This window comes from Cladophialophora bantiana (genome assembly GCF_000835475.1).
Source record: "Cladophialophora bantiana CBS 173.52 unplaced genomic scaffold supercont1.8, whole genome shotgun sequence".
Classification (NCBI taxonomy): domain Eukaryota; kingdom Fungi; phylum Ascomycota; class Eurotiomycetes; order Chaetothyriales; family Herpotrichiellaceae; genus Cladophialophora; species Cladophialophora bantiana.
Genome location: NW_015971582.1, coordinates 16,598 through 38,841, shown reverse-complemented (window position 1 = coordinate 38,841; position 22,244 = coordinate 16,598). Strand labels below are relative to the sequence as shown.

The 22,244-nt window shown below is 48.9% G+C and overlaps 8 protein-coding genes across 8 annotated transcripts; 5 read left to right on the top strand and 3 right to left on the bottom strand.

Moving 5' to 3' along the window:
• Positions 1-180: 180 nt before the first annotated feature.
• Z519_05680 (uncharacterized protein) lies at positions 181-729 on the top strand (the record flags this gene model as incomplete). The annotated part of the gene is made up of 1 exon (XM_016763420.1): positions 181-729. The coding sequence occupies one exon, from the start codon at positions 181-183 to the stop codon at positions 727-729; it is 549 nt and encodes a 182-aa protein (XP_016619744.1).
• A 2,023-nt stretch (positions 730-2,752) lies between these two features.
• On the bottom strand, positions 2,753-4,081 carry Z519_05679 (uncharacterized protein; the record flags this gene model as incomplete). The annotated part of the gene is made up of 1 exon (XM_016763419.1): positions 2,753-4,081. One exon carries the CDS (start codon positions 4,079-4,081, stop codon positions 2,753-2,755), a length of 1,329 nt encoding a protein of 442 aa, XP_016619743.1.
• Positions 4,082-6,500: 2,419 nt separating this feature from the next.
• Positions 6,501-6,767, bottom strand: Z519_05678 (uncharacterized protein; the record flags this gene model as incomplete). The annotated part of the gene is made up of 1 exon (XM_016763418.1): positions 6,501-6,767. One exon carries the CDS (start codon positions 6,765-6,767, stop codon positions 6,501-6,503), a length of 267 nt encoding a protein of 88 aa, XP_016619742.1.
• A 1,121-nt stretch (positions 6,768-7,888) lies between these two features.
• Z519_05677 (uncharacterized protein) lies at positions 7,889-8,640 on the top strand (the record flags this gene model as incomplete). The annotated part of the gene is made up of 3 exons (XM_016763417.1): positions 7,889-7,934; positions 8,012-8,205; positions 8,329-8,640. The coding sequence occupies 3 exons, from the start codon at positions 7,889-7,891 to the stop codon at positions 8,638-8,640; spliced, it is 552 nt and encodes a 183-aa protein (XP_016619741.1).
• A 369-nt stretch (positions 8,641-9,009) lies between these two features.
• On the bottom strand, positions 9,010-10,941 carry Z519_05676 (uncharacterized protein; the record flags this gene model as incomplete). Its single annotated transcript, XM_016763416.1, has 1 exon — positions 9,010-10,941. The coding sequence occupies one exon, from the start codon at positions 10,939-10,941 to the stop codon at positions 9,010-9,012; it is 1,932 nt and encodes a 643-aa protein (XP_016619740.1).
• Positions 10,942-11,943: 1,002 nt separating this feature from the next.
• Z519_05675 (uncharacterized protein) lies at positions 11,944-12,816 on the top strand (the record flags this gene model as incomplete). Its single annotated transcript, XM_016763415.1, has 3 exons — positions 11,944-12,223; positions 12,289-12,557; positions 12,622-12,816. 3 exons carry the CDS (start codon positions 11,944-11,946, stop codon positions 12,814-12,816), a joined length of 744 nt encoding a protein of 247 aa, XP_016619739.1.
• A 1,619-nt stretch (positions 12,817-14,435) lies between these two features.
• On the top strand, positions 14,436-14,773 carry Z519_05674 (uncharacterized protein; the record flags this gene model as incomplete). Its single annotated transcript, XM_016763414.1, has 2 exons — positions 14,436-14,547; positions 14,610-14,773. The coding sequence occupies 2 exons, from the start codon at positions 14,436-14,438 to the stop codon at positions 14,771-14,773; spliced, it is 276 nt and encodes a 91-aa protein (XP_016619738.1).
• Positions 14,774-16,905: 2,132 nt separating this feature from the next.
• On the top strand, positions 16,906-17,178 carry Z519_05673 (uncharacterized protein; the record flags this gene model as incomplete). Its single annotated transcript, XM_016763413.1, has 2 exons — positions 16,906-16,919; positions 16,974-17,178. The coding sequence occupies 2 exons, from the start codon at positions 16,906-16,908 to the stop codon at positions 17,176-17,178; spliced, it is 219 nt and encodes a 72-aa protein (XP_016619737.1).
• Between the last annotated feature and the right edge of the window lie 5,066 nt (positions 17,179-22,244).

The following is a 22,244-nucleotide window of genomic DNA, read 5'->3' as shown; positions in this document are numbered from 1 at the left end:
ACCACGCTCAAAGATCCTAGCCGATATTGAAATTAAATAGTCTCGCTGTCGAACCCGCTGGACGGCGATTCCGACCCGCCTCCTACATCAATGGCTAATGCCAGCAAACCAGCACCATTCATCTAAGCATACGAGGTTCACACTACAGCCCCCGACTCAAGCTACCGAAAGCCATACATAATGGAGTCCCCACCGTACATCTTCTTCCACAATAGAAACGGCGGTTATTGGTGGGACGAAAAAACAGATCCAATCCTACAGAACTGTCGAACAATCAACGAAGACGCTGCACAGTCCCTCCTAAGCTCACTTACTGTGAACGTATCTCAACCGTGCTCTCTCCTTCGTTGGCTAAACAAGAACAATCCCGCCTATATCACTGACCTCGTCGTCTTCGTTGACGCGTGTTGCGACAGTCCTCCTGCAACGCACTGGAGCCAACTTTTTGAGAAGCTCGGCCGTGAAGCCACAAATTTGCAACATCTGACCGTTTATTGGGACTCGGAGAACATTGTCCATAGAGGTTTGGGGAAGGACCTCTGCTTTGTTCGAGCACTGACGCAACTAAAGGTGAAGAAGACAATAACAATTGAAGGTTTCTATGCGCTGCGATGGCCGGAATATTTGGAGCGCGAGATGGGCATAAAGCCACAAGAAGATAATCACAGCCCCACCCGGACAAGGTTAAGGAGACAATATCAGAGAGGGACCGAAAACATCATTCCTTGACAAGTCCAGTGTAGGTCGGAAGCTGACTCAGATTGGAGGAAAATATGCAGTGGGAGATTGTCCTGTTGGAGGAAATCCCTGTGATTTGAGGCAACCGCGTCCAGTTCGGGGGACCGATTAGTGAGGATATGGGACGGCGCCACGAGCAGCTACGGGAGCTCAAGGGCCACGGACGACGACTTGGGAGGGTCTGTGCTGGGTGTTGTATTGTTGAGGAGGTTAACCATCATGGAGAATCTCTAACTTTAGCTACCGAGACTCGGTCTCGATGCCTGAAAGAATACGAAACTCCGTACCCTCTCGACATCGCTCTGACATCAGCCATTACATATGGGCATCTCCACCACCAAGTCACCCCGGGTGTTCCTCCACGGTATCGTAGAATTGGGGTTTGCAGCTGGCATCTTGGACGTTAGCTCCATCGCTTCCAGGACCGCCTCTTCCGTCGGCCATTAACCGCTTCCGCCGCTATCGCGACTTCATCGACCGTCATGTCTCGGTTGACATTTAGCAACGAGCCTTTGAACCGGCGGCGCACGTTGGGCCGGTGGGACTCGGGTAAGAGCAGAGTTTCAGGTGCGCCGTCCACAGCATCGCTGAAATACAGGCCAGGAAGTCACAACTCGCCATCAAGTATGCCTATCGTGGCCCGGTCATTCACTCTCGGACTCTCTGCCACCGTCAGCCAACGGATCGAATACGAAGGTGACATTCTCGAGGTAGGACCAATATCTACCAAGAACAGGGTCTAAATGACCTAGCAAAAAGTTCCTTTGATCGACAAGCCTCGTAAAACTTTGCGGCCATACTTGAGGTTCCCGAAACTATCCATTATGGCGCTCTTCTTGTGGTGGCGAAGAGGTAGGCGGCAGTGCGGGGGTTTGGATGTAAATCTGTTTTTGGGAATAAAGTCTATATCAGCCACCAAAAGTTCGGATTATTTCCGTTTTCCATCCGAACACCACTGAAACGTTTTGAAGTACCGCAAACAAGTACTGCTGTCCTTGAGGATAGCACTAGTAGCCTCAAACCTTACCATAAGCAACATGCCTTGCCCCTCCTGCTGATTGCTCTAGCAACATCTTCATAGCTATAGTAATTGATGGATACCATAGCTTATCTCTCGTTGGACTTCGCACAATGTTTGAATGTCTGTTTACTTGCTGATGCCCATGTATGCAAGGAGCAGAGTCATGCTTGAATTTGAGGTATTCCGGCATGGCCGCAATTCTCACACGGAACTTCCCATCATGCAGTCTGAGCATTGTGTTCTCCCAGCTTTTCCCCTGAGTGAAGTTCATCCCATTCATCTCGTTCATCCCCGAACGTTAGCTCTATGAGTTTGGCAATCATTGGAGAAATATCACGAAGAGTTCCATAGTGTATGAAGACATAAGCGTCGTCGTGCCGTGCACTTAGCTCATCTAGGTCATCCGCTTCCGATGCCGCCTTCAGGCGTAGTTTGGGCACTCATGGTATTCTCACGGTCTGCGGCTTCTCGAAGGCCCCACCTTTTTATTTCAGCAACTGCAGTTTCTAGCTGTTCTGGGTACCCGTTGTTGCTAAGCATTGTTATCCATCGGTCAGGTAGTGCAGTATTGTCTAATACCTCTTGTCAAAAATTTGCGGCCCGCTGAATGCATGCGCGTGCTTGATCCCGTAATCATTCCATGTTCGGAGGTGGGCCTTTTAGGTTGACTGGCGGCGAGCCTCTCGACGGAGGAACTTTGAGTGGTGGTTGCCACGAACGCTGCTGTGAGCCTTGTGGCACTCTCGTGGGGTTGCCGTGGCCTTCTTGCGTCGACAGGAAGGGAATGGCGAAACTGGCGCACTAACTGTGGCGAGCGTCTTTCCTCCCTTGGATCGGTATTCTGGAGATTCTAGGTACTAGATGCATTGTGATACCCAAGTAGGTACAATACGAGGTCTTCAAGACAGTTGGGATAGATCATCCTTTTGCCACAGTGTTTCTCTTCCAAAAATCAATCGCCGAATAACGTTCGCAATCAAGACGCTTGTATCTCTAGATATCACTTGGCTCTAAAAATGGTTCTTCCTCCGCACCAGTTGATGTCTGAGACTGGCTGATCAATCTGTCCGCATAGACTATAAGCGGTATTGCAGCCAATTGGAGGCCCACAGAAAAGATAACGACCGCGGGCATCCATCTATTGAACAACAGGCCAATAACGGTACTCCCGAGAAACCAGGACACGCCATAAATGGCCGTAAACAGGCCGTACGCGGACGCTCGACGACCGGGTCCGACCATCGGCGCCACCGCTGCTGGAATGATGGATTCATGGACACCGGTTCCTAGGCCCCAAAAACAGCTTCCAATGATACCCAGGACATGTCCACGGCCGAGAAACACCAAGGGTGCGTAGGCAGCCGCTACCAGGGTAAGTAGCGCCAGTAAATTGAGGCCGAACCGGTCGAACAGTCGACCAAAGGCCAAGGAGCCTGTACCGGCAACAGCCATTGAGATAGCGTATACGACAGGAACAAACTCATCGGAAAGGTCCCCAGTGCGGCGGAACTTGTAGGCCATGACTGGGAAGTCAGCGAACCCAGCTCCAACCAATGACGAGGCAAGGAGATATATCCAGAAAACTCGTGGTAGTTTATCGGTATCTTGCCCTGGAGACTGGGACTCGAGATTCTCTGGATGCGGATATACAAGTCGCGCGACGGCAACTCCAAGAAGCATTACCGCAGCGGGAGCCGCCAACATGGCGAATGTGAATTGGTAGTTTTCGTGCTTGACCTTCAGGAGCAATGCGACGAAGAGGGGGCCAAATAAAGCACCGATCTGATCCATCGCCTCGTGGATTCCGAACGCCCAGCCAAAGCCCATCGATTTCGCGGCGTGAGAGAGCATGGCTTTCAGTGGAGGGCTCCGCGTGGCCTTGCCTACCCGTTCGAGAATGATGAGGAGACCGGCCACCTGCCAGGACCGAGCCAAAGACAGCAAAGGCACCGCCGCCATTTGCAAGATGTAGCCGGCAATGGTGATCGGCCAGTACAGTCCAGTTCGATCTGCGCTTCGGCCGGAGATCAGGCGCAGAGCATAGCCCAGGAATTCGCCGAAGCCAGAGATGACGGAAATGGCCAGGGCGTCGGCTCCCAGGAGCAGGAGGTACGGCCCGAGAATACTTCGGGAGCCCTCGTAGACCCAGTCAGCCACGAAGCTATTAAAACCGCACATCAAGACGAACTTCAAAGCAGACGAAGTCCCTCCATTTTCGGTGTTCCCGCGTCGCCCCAGGAGAGGAGCAGATTCTTCTCCACTCTCCTGAACGGCTTGTGTTGCGCCGCGCTCGTCGTCGTGGGCCGTTTCCGAATAATTCATGGCAGTGTGGGGGTGGTGAATGGCTGGATTTATACTCGGTATATCGTAGGCTGGTTCATATACTGTAGAATCAATAGCGAAGTGCTCGAAGTGAAATATCACAACTCCAGATTATGGCAAGGAAGAAAGTCGTACCATGTCACGCCACTGAACATACGATGAAGCCTTCGCTCACTAGTAGCAATAGGACCGATTATTGGCTACTATCTTGGGCGCCGAGGTCCAAGTGGTCGCGATCGCCGTCAACACAGATTTCACGTGACTCGTCCCTTCAAAAGGGTGCAAGTTCCGGGGCTGCGTCAATTCACTAATGGTCGACTTATTAGCGTCCATCAATCGAAGGTATCAGGCCGCCAGCCAAGAGGTTTTCACGATTCAGGGTGATATTTTCTTACTACTAGTATACCAAGTACTTCCAGAGCGAGAGGCGCATCCTCCTCTTTCCTTCTCGGCTATATAATATAGGGGTATCTACTATTCCTTATCACTAGACTCTGTTTTATATTGTAATGGAGCACTTTAGGGTTCGGCATGCACGTGCAACAACGCACAGAGGCCTGTCCAGCAGGTCGGGAATCGAGAACGCATTTCTTCTGGTTGGCGCTGACAAGACAACACGACCGCCAACACCACCCAGAGAGGTAGCGGCCAGGGCAACGACCGCCTAGCACGGCGGTGGCATTGAGGAGCTAGGATGGGACTCATAAAACACTCAAGAATAGATAGACGGCATCAAAAGCATAGAATACTGAACCTCTGTCTAATTGTAAAGAATGGCACTCTTCCAGCACTGTAAGCTGTCTCGCACTCCCCCCTACCCGCCCATTTTGGTTTGACATGTGACTAGACAACTTCCCTCTCCGCTAGCCCACCAGCCCAGCACAGCACAGCCACTTTGCCTTGTTACAATATATATGTCATTCCCGTCGGAAATGACTTTCGCCCATGACCGACTGTGCCCGTGAAATGGTTCCCTTCGCTCCGTCTTGTTGAATTAATTGGGATCAGAAAAGGTTGGTCCAGTGAAAAATCTATTTGTGTGAAGACGCCAATATAGATATCACCGCACGAAGCCATTTAGGAAGGGTTCAGTGCTACACGTCGAGCGTTCCGCAATAGTCACTGACGACCACCACATCTTTACGAGTCAGCAACAGGGTGTATTCGTGGCGGAGCCCTCTCCTAGTTCCCGTTACAATCGCCACTTTCGCGGATAATCCAAAGTCGATCAATGACATTACGATCTCTTCAAGACCCAGTGAGCGTTGTGGATAAGGGAGGAATGAATACCATCTTGTCGCCCGTGAACCAATCGCAAAGGAAAGAGATGCCAAGAAGACTATTTATCCACTGAGCTGGTGCGGAAACACTCGATATGTTCTTCATGAGTAATTCTTCTACTGTAACAAAGCAAAGCGGCTGTGCTCGGATGGTATGGGGGGTAGCAGGAAGGAGAGTTGTCTAGTCACACGTCAAACCAAAATGGGCCAAAGGGGAGTGCTGAACAGTTCACAGTGCTGGCAGAGTGCCATTCTTTACAGTTTGACAGAGTATTCCATGTTTTTGATGTCGCCTACCTATTCTTGAGTGTTTCATCGGCCCTTTCGTACTTCTCAATGCCGTCGTCGTGTTAGGCACTCGCTGCCCTAGCCGCTACCTCTCTGGGTGGTGTTGGTGGTGCTCTGTCAGCGTCAACCAGAAATGCGTTCTCGATTCCCAACCTGCTGGACAGGCCTCTGTGCGTTGTTGCACGTGCATGCCGAACCCTGAAGTGCTCTATTACAGTAGAAGGCTCTCCATGAGTAAGGATACCCTCAGAAGTACACGAGTTGTGCTAACCAATCTCCGTAGCTCTTTTCCACCTTTATATACTTTCTTTCCTTTGATGCATATACATGCACCGTTAGTCTCCTCTCTTCCAGCTGCCACAAGATACCCGACTGCCCAAGCTACGTCCTCTGCCGTGCTCGATTCCGTTCCAGCTATGATTGCAGTTGATATGTCGGCCGTCATCGCTGTCGTCGTGAGCCACGGTGCTACGAAAGAGGCCGAGACATTGCCTTTTCTTCAGCTCCTCCCTCGGCGAGGTGCTGCGCATCAAGCCAAGAACCGCATGCTTGGAAGCTGCATAGATATCTTGGTGTGCAAGGGGCATATACGAGCCTGTTGACCCGGTGATATTAACTCTGTCTCCCCTGTTAGGGATCATGTGGTAGGTGGCAAGGTCGAGACCATAAACCACGCCCTTGAATTGACGTCCATTATCAGGTCCGGAGCTTCTTCAAGAGGTCGGATGCACTGCCAGATAGTTGGCCATGACCTTGCCTTTGGCTTGACTGGCTACTTGCTCATTCCCACTGACTGTCGCCAACTCCGGGTCGACACCAGCGTTTAAGCACACGATCTCTGGTATGCCCCCCTATTGAGATACACATTCAAACAGTTCCATCTGTTGCGTCCACAATGAGACGTCACAAGAGAACGGCGTGCTGCCGTGACCAATTTCTTCTGCCGCTGCGTGCACTTTGGTCAGGTCCAGGTCAATTAGAACGACTTTTGCATCGTGCTTTTCCAGGAGTCGCGTGATGGCGAAACCTTTCCCAGAGGCCGCTCCAGTCACCAGAGCTACCTTAGATTGTGCTTGAGATTTCAGTGTTGTTGTAGTGGGTATAATGACTGATGCCATATTGGAGAGGTTGATGCTCGTTGACGGTTGCCGATTCCAGATAACGTGGCGACAACAACGTGACTTTAAAGCACGTGATTTTGACTCACCCACCTTCTCAAGGATTCTGGGCCGACGCCTGACTAGTTATATAGTTACGGGGGACATTTCGTAAGATTACGAAAGGGTTACAAGCCTCGTCCAGAAGCCTTCGACCGAAGACGGCGCTTGACGGTCATTACACCTTCTTGGTACTGCGGTCAATCGCACCGTTAGAGAGTACGTATATACATTCTGGTCATTAAGGCATGAAAATATCTAAAGATTTGACGACCCGAAATTTCAACTGCACTGCGGTTCGTATTCTTACTGCGGAGATGGATTAACAGCTATGGAGTATCGGCCGAGAGGTCCAAGGGAATCTCGCTGACTCGATTCGCTGACAACGCATACCATGGTATCTGTTGACAGGGTCGCGAGAGCACCACTGGGGCAAACCACCCGAGACGCTAGGCGTTTCACCAACTGCGCAAACTGCCTCAACCTCGTTGTTCCTGCAGACCTGTGATAGGATGGCGACGGAATAGGAGGTTTCAGGAATGCTGTTATGGTTACAGACCAATGTATATATAAACAGGCAGAGTCTCTCTGAATAGCCAAGGGGACAGAACACAATCAACCAGACAGATCCACAACTGTTCTGCGTTCAACAGTATCTATGTAGATTCCTTCGCACTGCCCCGGATACTTGGCATACAGCTTGATGCGGAGCTAAACTGTACAATACAACGTAGAATTAATCTCGTGGAGTTTAGACATATCGAGCGCTTTTGCGTTAGTCATCCTGTGCATAAATAAGCTCCTCCGGTGTAGTACTTGACCTTTTCCATATCTTGTTGGCAATATCAAACGTGCCCTAGACTCGACGACTACAATTCTCCCATCACCTTAAACAAAGGCCCAGATCTTCTGTCACCTTTGAGCAACGTTCGCATCTTGAAAGAGATCCGTCGCCATCATGTCATCGGTCAATTTGGGATTGAGCGACCAGGTGGCCATTGTGACAGGAGCTGGGGGAGGCCTCGGGCGCGAATATGCGCTGCTGCTGGCCCGCTAAGGCGCCAAAGTGGTTGTGAATGACTATGGGGGGAGCGTCGATGGAGGGAAAGGCTCCATTTCACGGACACAGTAAGTCGTGGACGAGATTAAAAGCGCCGGCGGGGAAGCTATCCTGGATGGGCACGACGTTTCTATCAATTCCGAAGTGCAAGAACTCGTCGACAATGTCATCAAGACATACAGCACGGTATACTTCCTAGTCAACAACGCCGGTACTGCGGGACAAATGAGCTCTCACGACAAGATCAATGAAGCTTCGTTTCGTCGGAGATGGGAGATTGCAGCCCTTGGCACAGCGTTACTAATTAGTATGGTGTGGCCGGTGATGGAAAAGCAAAAGGTACGGGCGCATTATAAACACTTGTTCTGACGCCATTTAGGGATTTGACGGTGGCGGCGATGGAGGTTACGCCTCCTCTAAGGGAGCAGTCTTCGGTCTGACCTGTCCCCTCTCATCAAAAAGATCACTCGTCGGTTCTTCGAGACGCTACACGTCGCCGTCTATGTCGCCTCCCTAGCCAGGAAGCACTGCGCCGTCTCTGGAGAGGCTTTCAGCGTGGGCGGCGGAAGAGCGGCCCGAACCATGTTGGCAACATTTCCGGGCTTCGTCAGCGACACGCCCGAAGGATTTATCGAGAATTTTGACAAAGTCGTGGGCGATACCACGAAGATTTATATATCCACAGATTGTCTGGACGCGGTGTCATACTCGATAAAGAATGCTACAGGAGTCGACGTGGGAAAGATCAACATAAATGGTAGCGACTCCTCATAGCGTTGTTTATGTGTTGCATCTTTGCCAATCTAGTCTGTTGAAAGAGCTTTAAAAGACAGAACCGGAATTCGAAGCTTACAACTGAAATGTCTCGTGGCATTGCTATCACACTTCTGGAACGCAAGTTCTCTGCCAAATAACTGCTATGACGATCCCCGTCGGAAGTGGGCTGACCCCATAGACATGATATTGCCATATATGTCTGTACCGAGTACCCTCAACCTGTGTGGGCGGGAGATACCAACATCTAACATAAATCAAAATGTCTTCATCAATATAGAATTTTATCCCTCCAATCTATGGTTCGGAAACCGCTTTGCTCCTAGTTTGTCTCAGGTCTTGAACCCAGGGAGCGTGGCTTGTAACATCTCAACTGCAAGCAGCGTCCTCCCTGGTAACCGGCCAGTTATAGTTTTCACATCCGAGGACTTCTGTGTTTATAGAATCAGACCTCAAGAACCAACTGGTGACTGCGTTAGTGCGAACATCTCCTGCATCCTCCGTAAGAGGGAAATCCGGCGGTGATTGCTTTTCCACCGCGATGGCGGCGCCAAATTGCCCATCGGAAACAGCCGGGGAAGAGAGTGAGTCGCAGAAGGTATCGTCGATCTCCACCATAGAGTTCTTCCACGGTGGGCCCGATAGCTGATCTAGATCAATAGTGGTTGTGGCTACTGGGCCTGTGGAATCACAGTAAGAATGCGAGACGGGGGTAGTGGCGTCGCTGCGGCATTGTTGTGGTATTTTTTGAAGCATCCTCTCCACGAATGGCATGACGCTTTCCACAGCTTCCAGGCGCCGACGATGGGATTCGAGGATGGAAAGGTATTGGAGATATATTTCACGATAGGCGCGTATGTCGATGTCATCGTCGTTATTCTCCTTGCTTGCCAGAACCTGGATGATGGTCACCATGGCTGGTAGGAGCGCCCAGAGGCCACTCTGCGCGATCTGCAACAACTGGCCACGATTTTGTAGCTGCAGGAGTAGCCTTGTGTGACTCCTGAGCGAGTGCTGCAATTCCCGCTCTGCGAAGGAGGGCGACGTGCTGCATCTGCCCTGCGGCGGTGCTCTGCCTGTTTGACGCGTTCTGGCTAACTCTTCAGCCCAGCGTGCCCTCGTTGAAAGAAATCGTATCGTTTGGTGGAGGAGTACAAGCGATTCCCAGTGTGTCATGAGACATTTGAAAGCAAATGTGCTGACTGCTTGAGATGAGACCGACTCGATCAAGTTTTGATACCACTTGTCCATATGTTCGCAAATCCTCTCCTTGGAGATTATGATCTCGGATGAGCTCCGAGAGACGTATGACAATAGCTCGACTTTCAACTTGAAAAGGTAGACGAGGAAGATCTGGCTAAGGGTATCTCGGGGCAATGCAGGATAACTTTGGGCATTGCTGCTCGCTATGTGATGGAAGTCAAAGTCCTCGAGCGACAAAGGCGCGATCTCCACTTCCTTGTCCCTGATACAAGGCCTGCGACCCGTGAGCAAGTTCGATAGCCGATCTTGTACGTAGCAGCACCACCAGAGACGCCTTCTGAGTCTCTTCTCGTTCAAAGACAGCTCTCCAGAATGTGATCCTCCCTCTCGGTGCATTTTGGCAGCTTTAGCCTTGGAAATTGCTTCCTTCAGGAACCAAACAGATCCATTATTAGGGCGTCCACTAGGGTCGGTTTTGGCGCATGTGCTCAGGAAAAGCAATCCCTGGATCAAGTTCTTTGCGTCGGTTTCGTAGTTTAAGTCCATGAGGTGCTTTGAATTTGTTAAACCAAAATATCTGACTAGAGCAGGGCTCCATGGAGGCAGTAGGACGACACCAAGGTAGAGTGGGAAGGATTCTCTTACAGTGGCTCTTTGGACATGATTATTCGACGCCTCTTTCGCGGAGGCAAAGCCAGCAGCAACAACAAATTCTGCTTCAAGGTGTGGCCATGCTGCTGCGATCATGGCGTGAAGGACAAACAAACTGAACCCGCCGGCCAAAGCCTTCATTCTCAAGTTACCGCATATTTGTTTCATGTCCATGAATGGCAACTGCGGGTGGACGTAGTCGACAAATCGAGCCAGGATTTCATTGAAGAGAGCCTCGTTTGGTAGAAACTGAACCCACTCGTCCTCAAGGCCTTCACGGCTATTGATAGGTAGTTTGACCGGCGGCTTACGGCTGCGCCTGTTCTCCTGTATATATACACTGTTTTCAGCTCGAAGTTCAGGTTCTGGAGACCTGCGTGTGGTATCTGTCTGCCTACGCGCGAGATAGAGAGCGATGCTAACATACCGGTTCCGATAGTTTTCCATGTTGCACCCTCTTCTCCATTCTGACCCCAGGAACCACAGTGCATATCTCGTGATCCAGGTAGCAGTTTGTACACTGGTTTCCTCCTCGTTTGACGAGATCACATCTGACTTTGCGTCCTCTGCACCTCGAACATGCCAGCTTCGACCGCGTCCTTGGAACTCTTTCTGCGTCCTTGGTAGACTTCTGGCTCTCCATGATCAAGACGTTCTGGTATTAAACACACACTCCGAAAGAGTGAGGTAAGGGTAGGAATGAATTTAGATTTTCGTGACCCAGACTGCTCAGATACAAAGACATGTGGACTGTGGTATTGATTTCACTACAAGCAGGTTCAGATTGTCTCAGCCCATTGAAGCCCATGATAGATTGCAACTGAGCACAGCGTGGAGTGGTTTGGTGTTATCAGGGTCTGGGGAACTCTCTTCTCACACCCACGTCAGGCCACCACTTGGCGCTGACTCGACTGTATGACGAAGTTCCTCCACTACCCGTCTCCAAGGTGGTCCGTAATTCTGAGCACGTTCGATCAAATCCAGCAAACATAGGACTGCTGACAGTGGGTAACGAATGATAGAATGGGTCAAATTTGTTCTTTTGTATCGGCGTTTCGCGGAAACAAAATATGGCAGGATCGCCGTCATTGAACGGTCATTGATGCTTTTACATGAATCTCATTATTTTTTGCTGAAAACCCTCCAATGCAACCAGGTCAATGGCTATACTGGGGGATCTGTGGCTCAGAAACAGTGATCTTGACCATCGTGTTGATTCAAAGGCACCCATCGTCCAGCACCAGGAATCCATAAACGAGAATGACAATCCGCTAGAGCGAAAGTCATTGACTCCCTCGCAAGGCGGTGACGACCGTAATATACATCTACAGGAGTCTGCAATTAAGTGCCTGCTTCAGACGACCGTCAACATTACAGAGACAACACCTCCTGTAGCAGAGAGAGAGAGAGAGCAAAGAGAAGCAGCAGGAGGGGAAGGATAAGGAAGTAATGACCCCAGACCTTGCGAAGACACGGCTATTCTATGGACATTATCCCTTACACGATGCTCGAGAAAGACCATTACACATCATAGTTGCGGGAGCAGGGCCTTCTGGGATTGCACTGGCCATAGATCTCATGAACATCAAGAACGTAACATTCCAGATCTTTGAAAAGAACTCGGACGTTGGTGGTACATGGCTCGAGAACCGATACCCGGGAGTGGCTTGCGACGTCGCCAGCCATCCTATCAATACACATTCGAACAGAATACCGACTGGAGTCATCAGTGGGCTTAGTTCATTCAAGTTCGGGTTGAGATATACTAACGAAAAATTTAAAGCTTTGCTCCAGCTGAAGAGATCGGAGAATACTTCAAGAATGTGGCACGCGGTTATGCCGTGTATCCTGACGTACAATTCAATAGTAGAGTCAACAATACAAGGTGGGACGCGCAGAATGCCAAGTGGACTATCGGAGTGGTCAACACGATGTCAGGAGAGGAGTTTGAATCCTCTGGAGACCTCTTCATCAATGCTGGCGGCATCTCGAACAATTGGGAATGGCCAGACATCGAAGGGCTCACAACCTTCGGGGGCTTACGCATATGTACGGCCGCATGGGTATGTTGTGTGCGATCTTGCATTGACCGTCATTGGAGATATAGATTTCTGACTTATTATATAGGATCTTGCTATACCTCTTAAAGGCAAGAAGGTCGGTATCATCGGTTCTGGCGCCACCAGCGTCCAAGTTGTCCCAGCATCCAGCCGTTGGTTGAGAAGCTTGAGGTCTTCATCCGGTCGCCAACATATGTCCTACCAACTGTGGGGTTTGGTGTGGAATCTTCCGAGTTCAATGAACGATGTAGGACGGTGTTAGACACAGCCTTAAGGAAGGCCAGTCACGAGCCATGAGGAGCAGGACAGAACACACTCATTGGACACAGGAAAGGAAGCCCTCGCAAGAGATCAAGGACAAGTCACGTGGTGCGCTCTGCTGGCTCTGCTGGCTCTGTCGGCTCTGTCAACAGAGTGCACAGAGCGCACAGAGCGCACAGAGCGGCAACATTATATATACACCCTCACCCCCCCAAGTAGTTACACTCTCTCCGTAGCCAACTCATGTTATCTACTGGACTATACAGTTCTTAGTAACATAGGTCCGCTCATACCGCGCGTGATCCACGACCAGCTCATGCTATACTAGTGAACTGGGGCGAGGCTACTAGCCATGGGCATCAACTCGTACGGCGGTGGGTATGGTCTCTTCTCAACGCGCACACTCAACTAAGGGAAGTCCTCTCTGTTGGTAACTTGGTTGCTTGTGTATTGTATGAAAGATAGTCCCCCAGAACTATGTAAGAAGAACCATAGTCTAGGGTCGGCGCCCCAGCCAATCATAACGCTATCCACCACTTCCAACTTCTCCCATTACACTAGGATTGTTGCTGAGAACCCTAACCCAGTTAGGATCAGTAGGGATCCTTAACAGACGGCGGCAGTCTACACGGCCTCCTTGGCGGCAACGTTCAGCATCATAGAAGTTCAATTATTAACTGAAAATAGATACCGACGAGCAGAAGAAGGCATTCTAAGAAGACCCTGATTACTATAAATTATTTCGAAAGAGAATCGAACAACACATGAATGAAAGTTTTTGTTGCAAATATTAAAGGGACTAAGCAGCAGGAAGAAGGTCGGAAGGTATGTGAATTCTTGATCGCACTATCCGCGTAGAAGTCTCTTTTGATGTTGGCCGAGTTTTACCGGAATCTGACTCTATTCACAGTGGGCAGAAGATATGATGAGGAAATCGATTGCCTCAAAAGGCCTTCAGGATAAGCTTATCCCCAGGTAATATACTTCGATCTTGAAAGGAAGTCGTTTTGAATTCAGTACTTTTTTTGGTTTCAAGCTGGGAGTTAGGTTGTCAAAGACTCACTCTAGGTCTACCCTACCTTAATGCAGGCCAACAAGCCAACGTGGATATCGTCCGGAGACCGATAGAATGAATCTGCGAAAAAGGAATCAAAACGACAGATGGACAGATGCATGAATTTGACGTGCTGATCCGCGCGACGGGATTCGACACGTCATTTTCGGCTCGCTACGACATCATTGGACAGAACAAGACAAGTCTTTGAGACTTGTGGAAAGATCAAGTTCCAGAGGCCTACCTAGGACTGGCGATCTCGGGTTATCCCAATTACTTCAGTAAGCAGACCCTTGAAAAAGACTGACTATTAAGGCCAAAACACCCTGAATGGGCGGTATACGGGGCTGACGGACCCTTTGCTCTTTGCCTAGCATTTCTCGGACCGAACTGTCCCATCGCTAATGGATCATTGATACCGTGTATTGAACCAAGGTGGGCTTCAACGACACATTTTATCTGAATTTGCTTTTTGCTCTGCATTCTATTCCACTATCGGCTTTATAACACAACATTTTGATACCTTGTGATCCAGCTCCAAATATGTCTGTCAAGTTCTCGAGAAGATGAAGAAGTGTCAGATTCGATCACTGAACGTCAAAGCCGACATGCAGAGGGCTTTCAATCAATACATTCAGAATGTCCACCAAGACCTTGTTTGGACGGGGGTTTGCACTAGTTAGTGTAAGTCATCAACATACTTAGTGTTATTACATAGGACTGACATGTGAATGCAACAGACAAAGACAAAGCCACAAACAAGATCACGGCAGTTTGGCCTGGGTCCAGCATCCACTATATGAAATTCATTGAGCAACCCCGATGGGAGGACTTTGAGATCGAGTACCAGAAGGTGTGTGCAGTCCAGACTACGTGGTCTGGATCCCGGCGACCTCTCAATTAAAGAAGTTAAAAACCGAAATGGCTGACTTTACAACGCGTCAGGGAAACCCTTTCAAATTCTTTGGTGATGGGAGATCTTAGAGGGAATCTCAAGGAAAAGATCTTACTTTCTGTGAGTTACCAAAAATGATTTCCTTTAACCGTTCAAAACTAAGTCATTGATTCTATTTTCAGACCTTGTTTAAATGAAGCTCGACGGTTTTGATTTCAGGGCTCATCGACAGTCAAAATGGACCGCTAGAAGTAATATGTCTTGCAGAACTCCTCTAGACTAGAGCAAGGTAGATTAAATATTTTTATGTCGGTCTCCTCTATCGGTGGAGGGTGCTCTCTTGGTGTGCCTACTTGATACAGAGCAGCATACATACATAAATAAAAATGTTCAGTTCACGTCTATCACCCCTTTAATGGCACAGAAGAGCTCTGCATGCATACATGTACTATCTAGACTTCAGTTTTCTAAGAACCTCTTACATACATAGATGAACAAAGTAAGCTAGTTAATGCGAAGGACAGGATTGAGAATCTTCTTCGTCTTCGTCTTTGTCTTACGGTCTGCTCACGCTGTTCCATGCTGAGTCTATACAAATGCTGCCCTTTAATCTGGGTGCGGCCGGACATTCCCATTCCATTCCCAGCGCCTAGTAACATATGGAGGCTAGGGTACTCGATATTCGGCATTCCGACTCCTGAAGCCGATCAATCGAAACAGAGGACCTTCGCAAACTCTTCCTCTTACCAGAGAAGGGGGTGTGCGGGCCTGGATCCTCATGGACAGTCTCTCTGCCTCGCTGATGTCAGTAGAGCGAGTCAGTCAATATCCAACCAGTTATATCTGTACAGGGAGATCTGGGAGTGGGGCAGCCCAGCAGGAATTTGACAATAATGCAAAAACCTAGCTAGCTATGTCGGTTAATCCATTCAGGATTCACGGGCGCGAATATCCACTATCGCGTCTTTCTTTCGCATCCTCTTTTCCCCGTACTGCATATCCTCTCCGAAGATGGATCCGGTCGCGCGTCCGCTGACGATGGTCGTGTCCTGCTTAGGGAGCTCACAGACCGACAAAGCAGTATCGTGTGCAAGCGCACATGTCCTACAGTCGCCATTATCCTCGGTGCATTCTACAGTGGTAGAGCGGTCATGTCCTTCCTTTATCCAGCCGATGAAAACAGATATTAGCTTGAGGGCTGCGAGCACACAGAAAGTACGCTTTTTCGTTTGTCATTTTGATTCTTCTCCAGCAAGGTAGTCAAAATCCCCCGAATAGTTAACCTTGTCTTACGATTTTTGACATATATCAGCTCTTCTTGTCATTGAGCTCACGATGCCATACGCAAAATCGAGGTTGAAAGCAGGTAAGTACAAAGAAAAAAAATATGCTCGATTGTGAACGTCCTTCTTCCTACCAATGGTAACAAACTCGCTAACAACCCATCTACGTTGTGCTGCTCTGGCTATACCCGAAGACGTGGCTATATGGTCATGGCCATTCGAGTCGAAGAACCGACATCCTGCAGCCAGAAAACGAGAAGAAGACACAAAAAGATCGGGAGGTTTTCGTGACACATCGACAGACGAATTCCTTTCCGTCCATCATGTGCGAGCGTTTGCGACCCGACTCTCCACGTCGCTCTATCACCAATATGGTCTCCGTGCCGGCGACGGCGTCAGTATTTTTTGTGTCTAATTCAATCTGGTATCCCGTTGCCTTGTTCGCTGCTGTCAGAAGAGGCGCTGTTGTGACAGGGTCGTCGCTGGAATATAGGTCGGAGGAGGCTTCATACGTCTTGAAGTCTTCGAAGGCAAAACTAGTGTTTGCTGATCAGTCTACTCTCGGGACCATGTGTGCTGCAGCAACTGGGGTAAACTTGGACTTGAAAAATATAATTCTCCTTGAGCCCCCTGCTTGACCAGCCGGGTGGCTCTGCATCTGTCAAATCGCTCCTGGACAAGACGCCGTCCTCTGCAGATCCTAGTTCATCTGTACGGGCTTTCAAATTCCCCCCTGGAGGGAAGAATGGTGATATTTGCGCTTATTGAGTTTCGCTTCTGGCACGACAAGTCGACCAAAGGTTGTAAGTGGTGTCAGCTAGCGATATTGAGCTGATCCACCCACTGATGCGATGAACTATGGTTGGTACCCCGTAAGTTGAGAAACTAGCGGACAAGGTCGTCGAACACTCGCTCACTCATTGAAGAGCGCTTCTCATTAGGTTGGTCAATGATCCTATCGCAGCTGGATATGACCTTGAGTTGGTCAAGCAGTTTAACACTGGGGCAGCTCCACTAGCCCAAGAGATCATCGACAAACTTGCGAAGCGGTTTCCGCACGTGGCCATACGACAAGCCAGGGGTATGACTGAGAACACTAGTGCTCTTACGCTCACGCCGCCAGCACTGTAGACGTACGAGAATGCTCACACCGTGGGTGGCGTCGTACCAGAGATAGTCCTGAAGATAGTAGACCCGGAGACTAGAAAGGAGGTCGAAGGTACTAGTGGGGACGTAAGTAAATGCCATCTCTGTTACGGATTCCAAGACTCCAAGGCACTAGAAGACTACATGTATATAGCACGGGGTCGCAGATCATCCCTTTGAAGCTCTTCACCTTCGAAGTCGCTGTCGCACTGCGTCTATAGATAGGCAATATACTTCTTAGATAGCTCGCTGCCAAGTCATCCATGACAATCTCAATGGGACTTCCGCTACCGATGCTGATCATCCATTTAGATCTGGGCAAAAGGACCCCAGGGAACCATGGGATATCTCGGCAACCCTTAGGCCATTGCCGAAACATATGACCAAGAAGGATTTCTTCACACCGGCGATATCGGAATCTTGCTCCCGGATGGTCCATTGCTTGTCCAGGACAGGGTGAAAGAAATGATAAAGGTAAATACTTCCCAACCATCCGAACTATGCGGTAAGCCAGATAACTCACGCGTCACAGGTTAAACGCATTCTAGTTCTCCCGGCGGAGCTCGAAGACCTCCTCCTCGGTCATCCTCTGGTTGTCGATATTGCTGACATCGGAGTTCCCGATGCGTAATCGGGAGAGCTTCCCAAGGCATTTGTTGTTGTGAACGACAAAGTACGGCCTGGTCCACAAACAGCACAGGAGTTGCAAGACTTTGGCGTTAAAAGAAAAGCTGAAGCAAGTGGTTGTCAGGCGGCGAGGAATTCGTTAGTCAAATTCCTAAAAGCGCTTCCGGCAAGATTCTTCGACGGGTGCTGAGAGACCATGAACGAGCACAAAGAAAGAATTCTGCTGCCGCGTCTCGTCTGTAGCGTGTTTGTAGCCTGGGTCGATCGGGATATACCGGGCCAGGAACTGTGCAAACATTGACCTTCATGGCAACGTTTTTGCTACACTAGGGCAAGTCTAAGCGGTCGACAATCCTCCTGGTGATCTTCCGAGGCAGCCGACTGTAAAAGGACATAAATTTTGGAGTTAAAAAGATGGTCTCAAAATGTTTTCGCTTGGCGGTGCCTAGATGCTCGATTCAATATGCGCGAGATGGAATACTATGTGCATCAAGGGCATCGAGTCCAGCCGCGACGGAACAGTAACAGCCATTTCTGTAATTATGAACTGAAATCACAGCGACAGTCCGATACTGAGTAACCGACCGCAGCATACGCGGGGTGTTCTTAGCTTTAGCAACTCAAGATTGTTATTTTACGTCACCGACTCTTTCAGCATTTCCTGACAATGTTCCTAGTGACTGCTCATAGACATTTCGAAATTCGGGAAACTGCAGAAAAAAATGATCGTGCAGTCTCCAGTTTCTCAAGTCTCCAAGGACCTCACCCATGAGATCCAGACTCGTACCAGAATTGTCTGAAATAGACTGATTTACTATGTATGTTTGGTGTGGTATGAAACAAACGCTGAGTGGGTGAGTAATCCGGGTTTGCAGTGTAACAAGGCGACGTGGCTGTGCTGGGCTGGTGGTGGACTGGCAGGGCAGAGGTCTGTCAGGTCACATGTCAAACCTAATTAGATCGCTGGGAGCAGGACAGTTTACAGTGCTGGCAGAGGGCCATTCTTGACAGTTTCGAAGAGAGTATCATGAATTCGAGGGTTTTTTGGCGCCGTCTACCTAATTCCTGAGTGTTTTGTCAATCCTGTCCTATTCCTCGATGCTCCCGCTGTGCCAGGTGTTCGTAGCCCTAGCCGCTGCCTCTCTGGGTGGTGTTGGTGGTGGTGTTGTCTTGTCAGTATCAACCAGAAACGCGTTCTCGATTCCCGATCTGCTGGACAGGCCTCTGTGCGTTGTTGCACGTGCACGCCGAACCCTGAAGTGCTCTATTACAGCAGAACAGTCGGTCTGAGCCAGATAGGCAAATCACTGAATGAGTTTTCATCTTGATTGATATGGCACTGTTTAGAAGAGTTAGATTCTATGTTCAATTGAACGGAGATGTGGACCTATACGACTTACTCGCATAAGCAGAGAAATAATCCTATAACAAGTAAGTTGTTCAGACAACTCCACGTAGCCTCTAATTGGCGATAAATATTATTTACAACTTATGAGAAGCAGTTACTAAGGTCATCGATTAAAAAAATTAAGAATCATTGGCTTACGAAGCTTCTGAAGGGGCTGGCCATTTCGGGGTACTGTGTACTCTAGGATAGAATCCTATAGAAGAGCATCTATAGGCATCGCCGGAGAAAGTAGAGCTAGTAAGCTAAGCCATGAGGGAGCTGGTAGCTATCTCTAACGGTAAGAGTTTATCGTTTGATCATAGTTCTGTTCGGGTCAGATATAATCCTAAGATAAAGAGCTAGCAGCGTAGAAACGATTGTGTAAACTCGGCCTTAAGACCAGTATAGATAGAGCTGAGGCCTTAGATAGAAAGATGGAGGAGCCGGGATAATGATTTTCCAATGACTCTGTAGTGGGATAGGTTTACCAATGTGGAAGTCATTGCCGTCGCGATGGGGCGGTATCGTGATCAAGGAAGGTCGTATCTATCACGAGCCCACCGTTGTCCCCAAGTACTCTACGCCCTCCACCCGAATTGGGTGGACGTTATAGAAAGAAAAGGATAAGGCAAAGGATGGTTGAAGCATAAGTTAAGGAGAGCTAAAGTATAAGGCTATTGGTTAACGCCGCCTTACCCTTTTCACGTGATAGAAAGAAGGGAAGCTATAAGAGTTTCCTCTCACCCGAATCGGCTGAGAGAGAACTCTTCCTTTTTCTTAAGCGTTGAGTCGTTGTCAATAGAACTACGTGGATAGAATAAGGCATTCAGCTACTTTAATTCTTTATACCTACTGCGTTGCGTAGGTCCCTAATAGTATCATGGAACTAGTCAATGTTCTAAGTCTTAGCTATCCCATAGTCCGTAGTCGTGGAAAGAGTTTCAATAACATGATTGGAGATGATAAGAGACTGCTCCGTTGTTTATGATCTACCATTTATGTCCACATCCATAGCAAGGCTCAGTCCATCCCCCGCGAAAGCTGTGGCTGCTAAGACGTTGCCTTATACTCCGTTCGTCGTTGTGCCGCCCTCTGTGTCGGGAACGTTAACCTCCGCGGGCTCTAAGAACATCATCTCGGTAGAATGGGTTAACACCTACCCTCTAGCTTAGTCGCTATTAAAGGCTCGACCATCGTGGCGGCCCGTAAGAGCCTGAACGTCGGCGTCACTAGCAATAGTTTCCCGATTTACGTCTGAAACTGGGGTATCCGTGTGTGAGGCTTACAGCGCCGTTGCCTAGCTAGATACCGTTGAAACATCATTCTAGACGCTATTTTAGAGTGCGCTCCGATTATTTACAGAAGTAACCTGGTCTCTGCGGCGTAACTGCTAAAGGATAATGAGATCTTAAATAGGGTCGAAAAAGGATTTTAGATTTTATAACTATTGAACTGGGGCGAGGCTACTAGCCATGGGCATTAACTCGTACGGCGGTGGGTATAGCCTCATCCCAACGCGCACACTCGACTAGGGGAAGTCCTCTCTGTTGGTAACTTGGTTGATTATCCATTCTATGAAAGATAGTCCCCCCAGGACTATATAAGAAGAACCATAGTCTAGGGTCGGCGCCCCAGCTAATCATAACGCTATTCACCACTTTAAACTTCTCCCATTACACTATAACTTATAATAGATGTAAGGTATAAATACTCAGATCTTAGGTAAGTCTAGTAAATATTATGCGACCTTAGCTAATACAACGTTATTCCTACAGTATAGACTAAGACGTATAAGGCCTACACTAAGGGAAAGGCCTAATGATGATGAAAGAATGATATAGCGAGACAAAGTAAAGAAAAGAAAATGGTCGGATTAGGGTCACTAGCCTAAGAGCGTAGGAAGGGGCCTGTTAGACACAGCCTTGAGGAAGCCCGACTACGAGCCGCACGAGCACGACTCACCACGTTCATTGGACACTTAGAGGGATTCACGGAGGAATAAGGCTGGGTCACGTGATATGCCCTGTTGGCCCTGTTGGCTCTGCTGGCCCTGTTGGCATAGAGCGCATAGAGCGCATAGAGCGCAACAGAGCGTAAGCATTATATATATATCTTCATCACCCTAGGTAGTTACACTCTCTTCGTAGCCAACTCATGTTATCTACTGGACTATATAGTTCTTAGTAATAGAGAACCCTGCTCATACCTTATGTCTTCCCTAACTAGCTCATGCTATATTAGGATTGTTGCTGAGAACCCTAACTTAGTTAGGATTAGTAGGGATCCTTAACACTTTGGCTATCACCCCCGTTGTGGAAGACAACCCCTATGAGCAGATCGAACCGACCCGCCTCACCTATAGACGAACTTACGCAACGTACTACACGACTATCACTCAACGATAATACGATGTCGATAACCTCGAGTACATCAAGGCCAACACTAAGCACCCTAAGGACTACGGCCAGTACATTATCACCGGCGTATGGGATAAGTGTGGTAAGCTCATCGAGAGACGTGCCATTAATAGTTAGTAAGGGAAAGATTAGTAACCCATCTAAGCCCTTTAATGGCGTAGAATCTAAACTTATTGTAATGGGAGAAGTTGGAAGTGGTGGACAGAGTTATGATTGGCTGGGGCGCCGACCCTAGACTATGGTTCTTCTTATATAGTTCTGGGGGACTATCTTTCATAGACAACATAAGCAACCAAGTTACCAACAGAGAGGACTTCCCCTAGTTGAGTGTGCGCGTTGAGAAGAGATCATACCCACCGCCGTACGAGTTAATGCCCATGGCTAGTAGCCTCGCCCCAGTTCAATGGTGCCACCAACAAGATCTTCGGCGAATACTTACAGATGGGTGTCTCTCTACGAGCGGTGAGAGAAAATTACGAAAAACAACTAAACTAAACTACTTACTGAACCAATAGAACTGAAGAATTGCCTACTTACCTATCTAACTGAATCTGGAGAAACTGGCCATATATACAGAACCGCTGCGCAGGGTGTACTATTTAGATCACTGACTGAGCAAG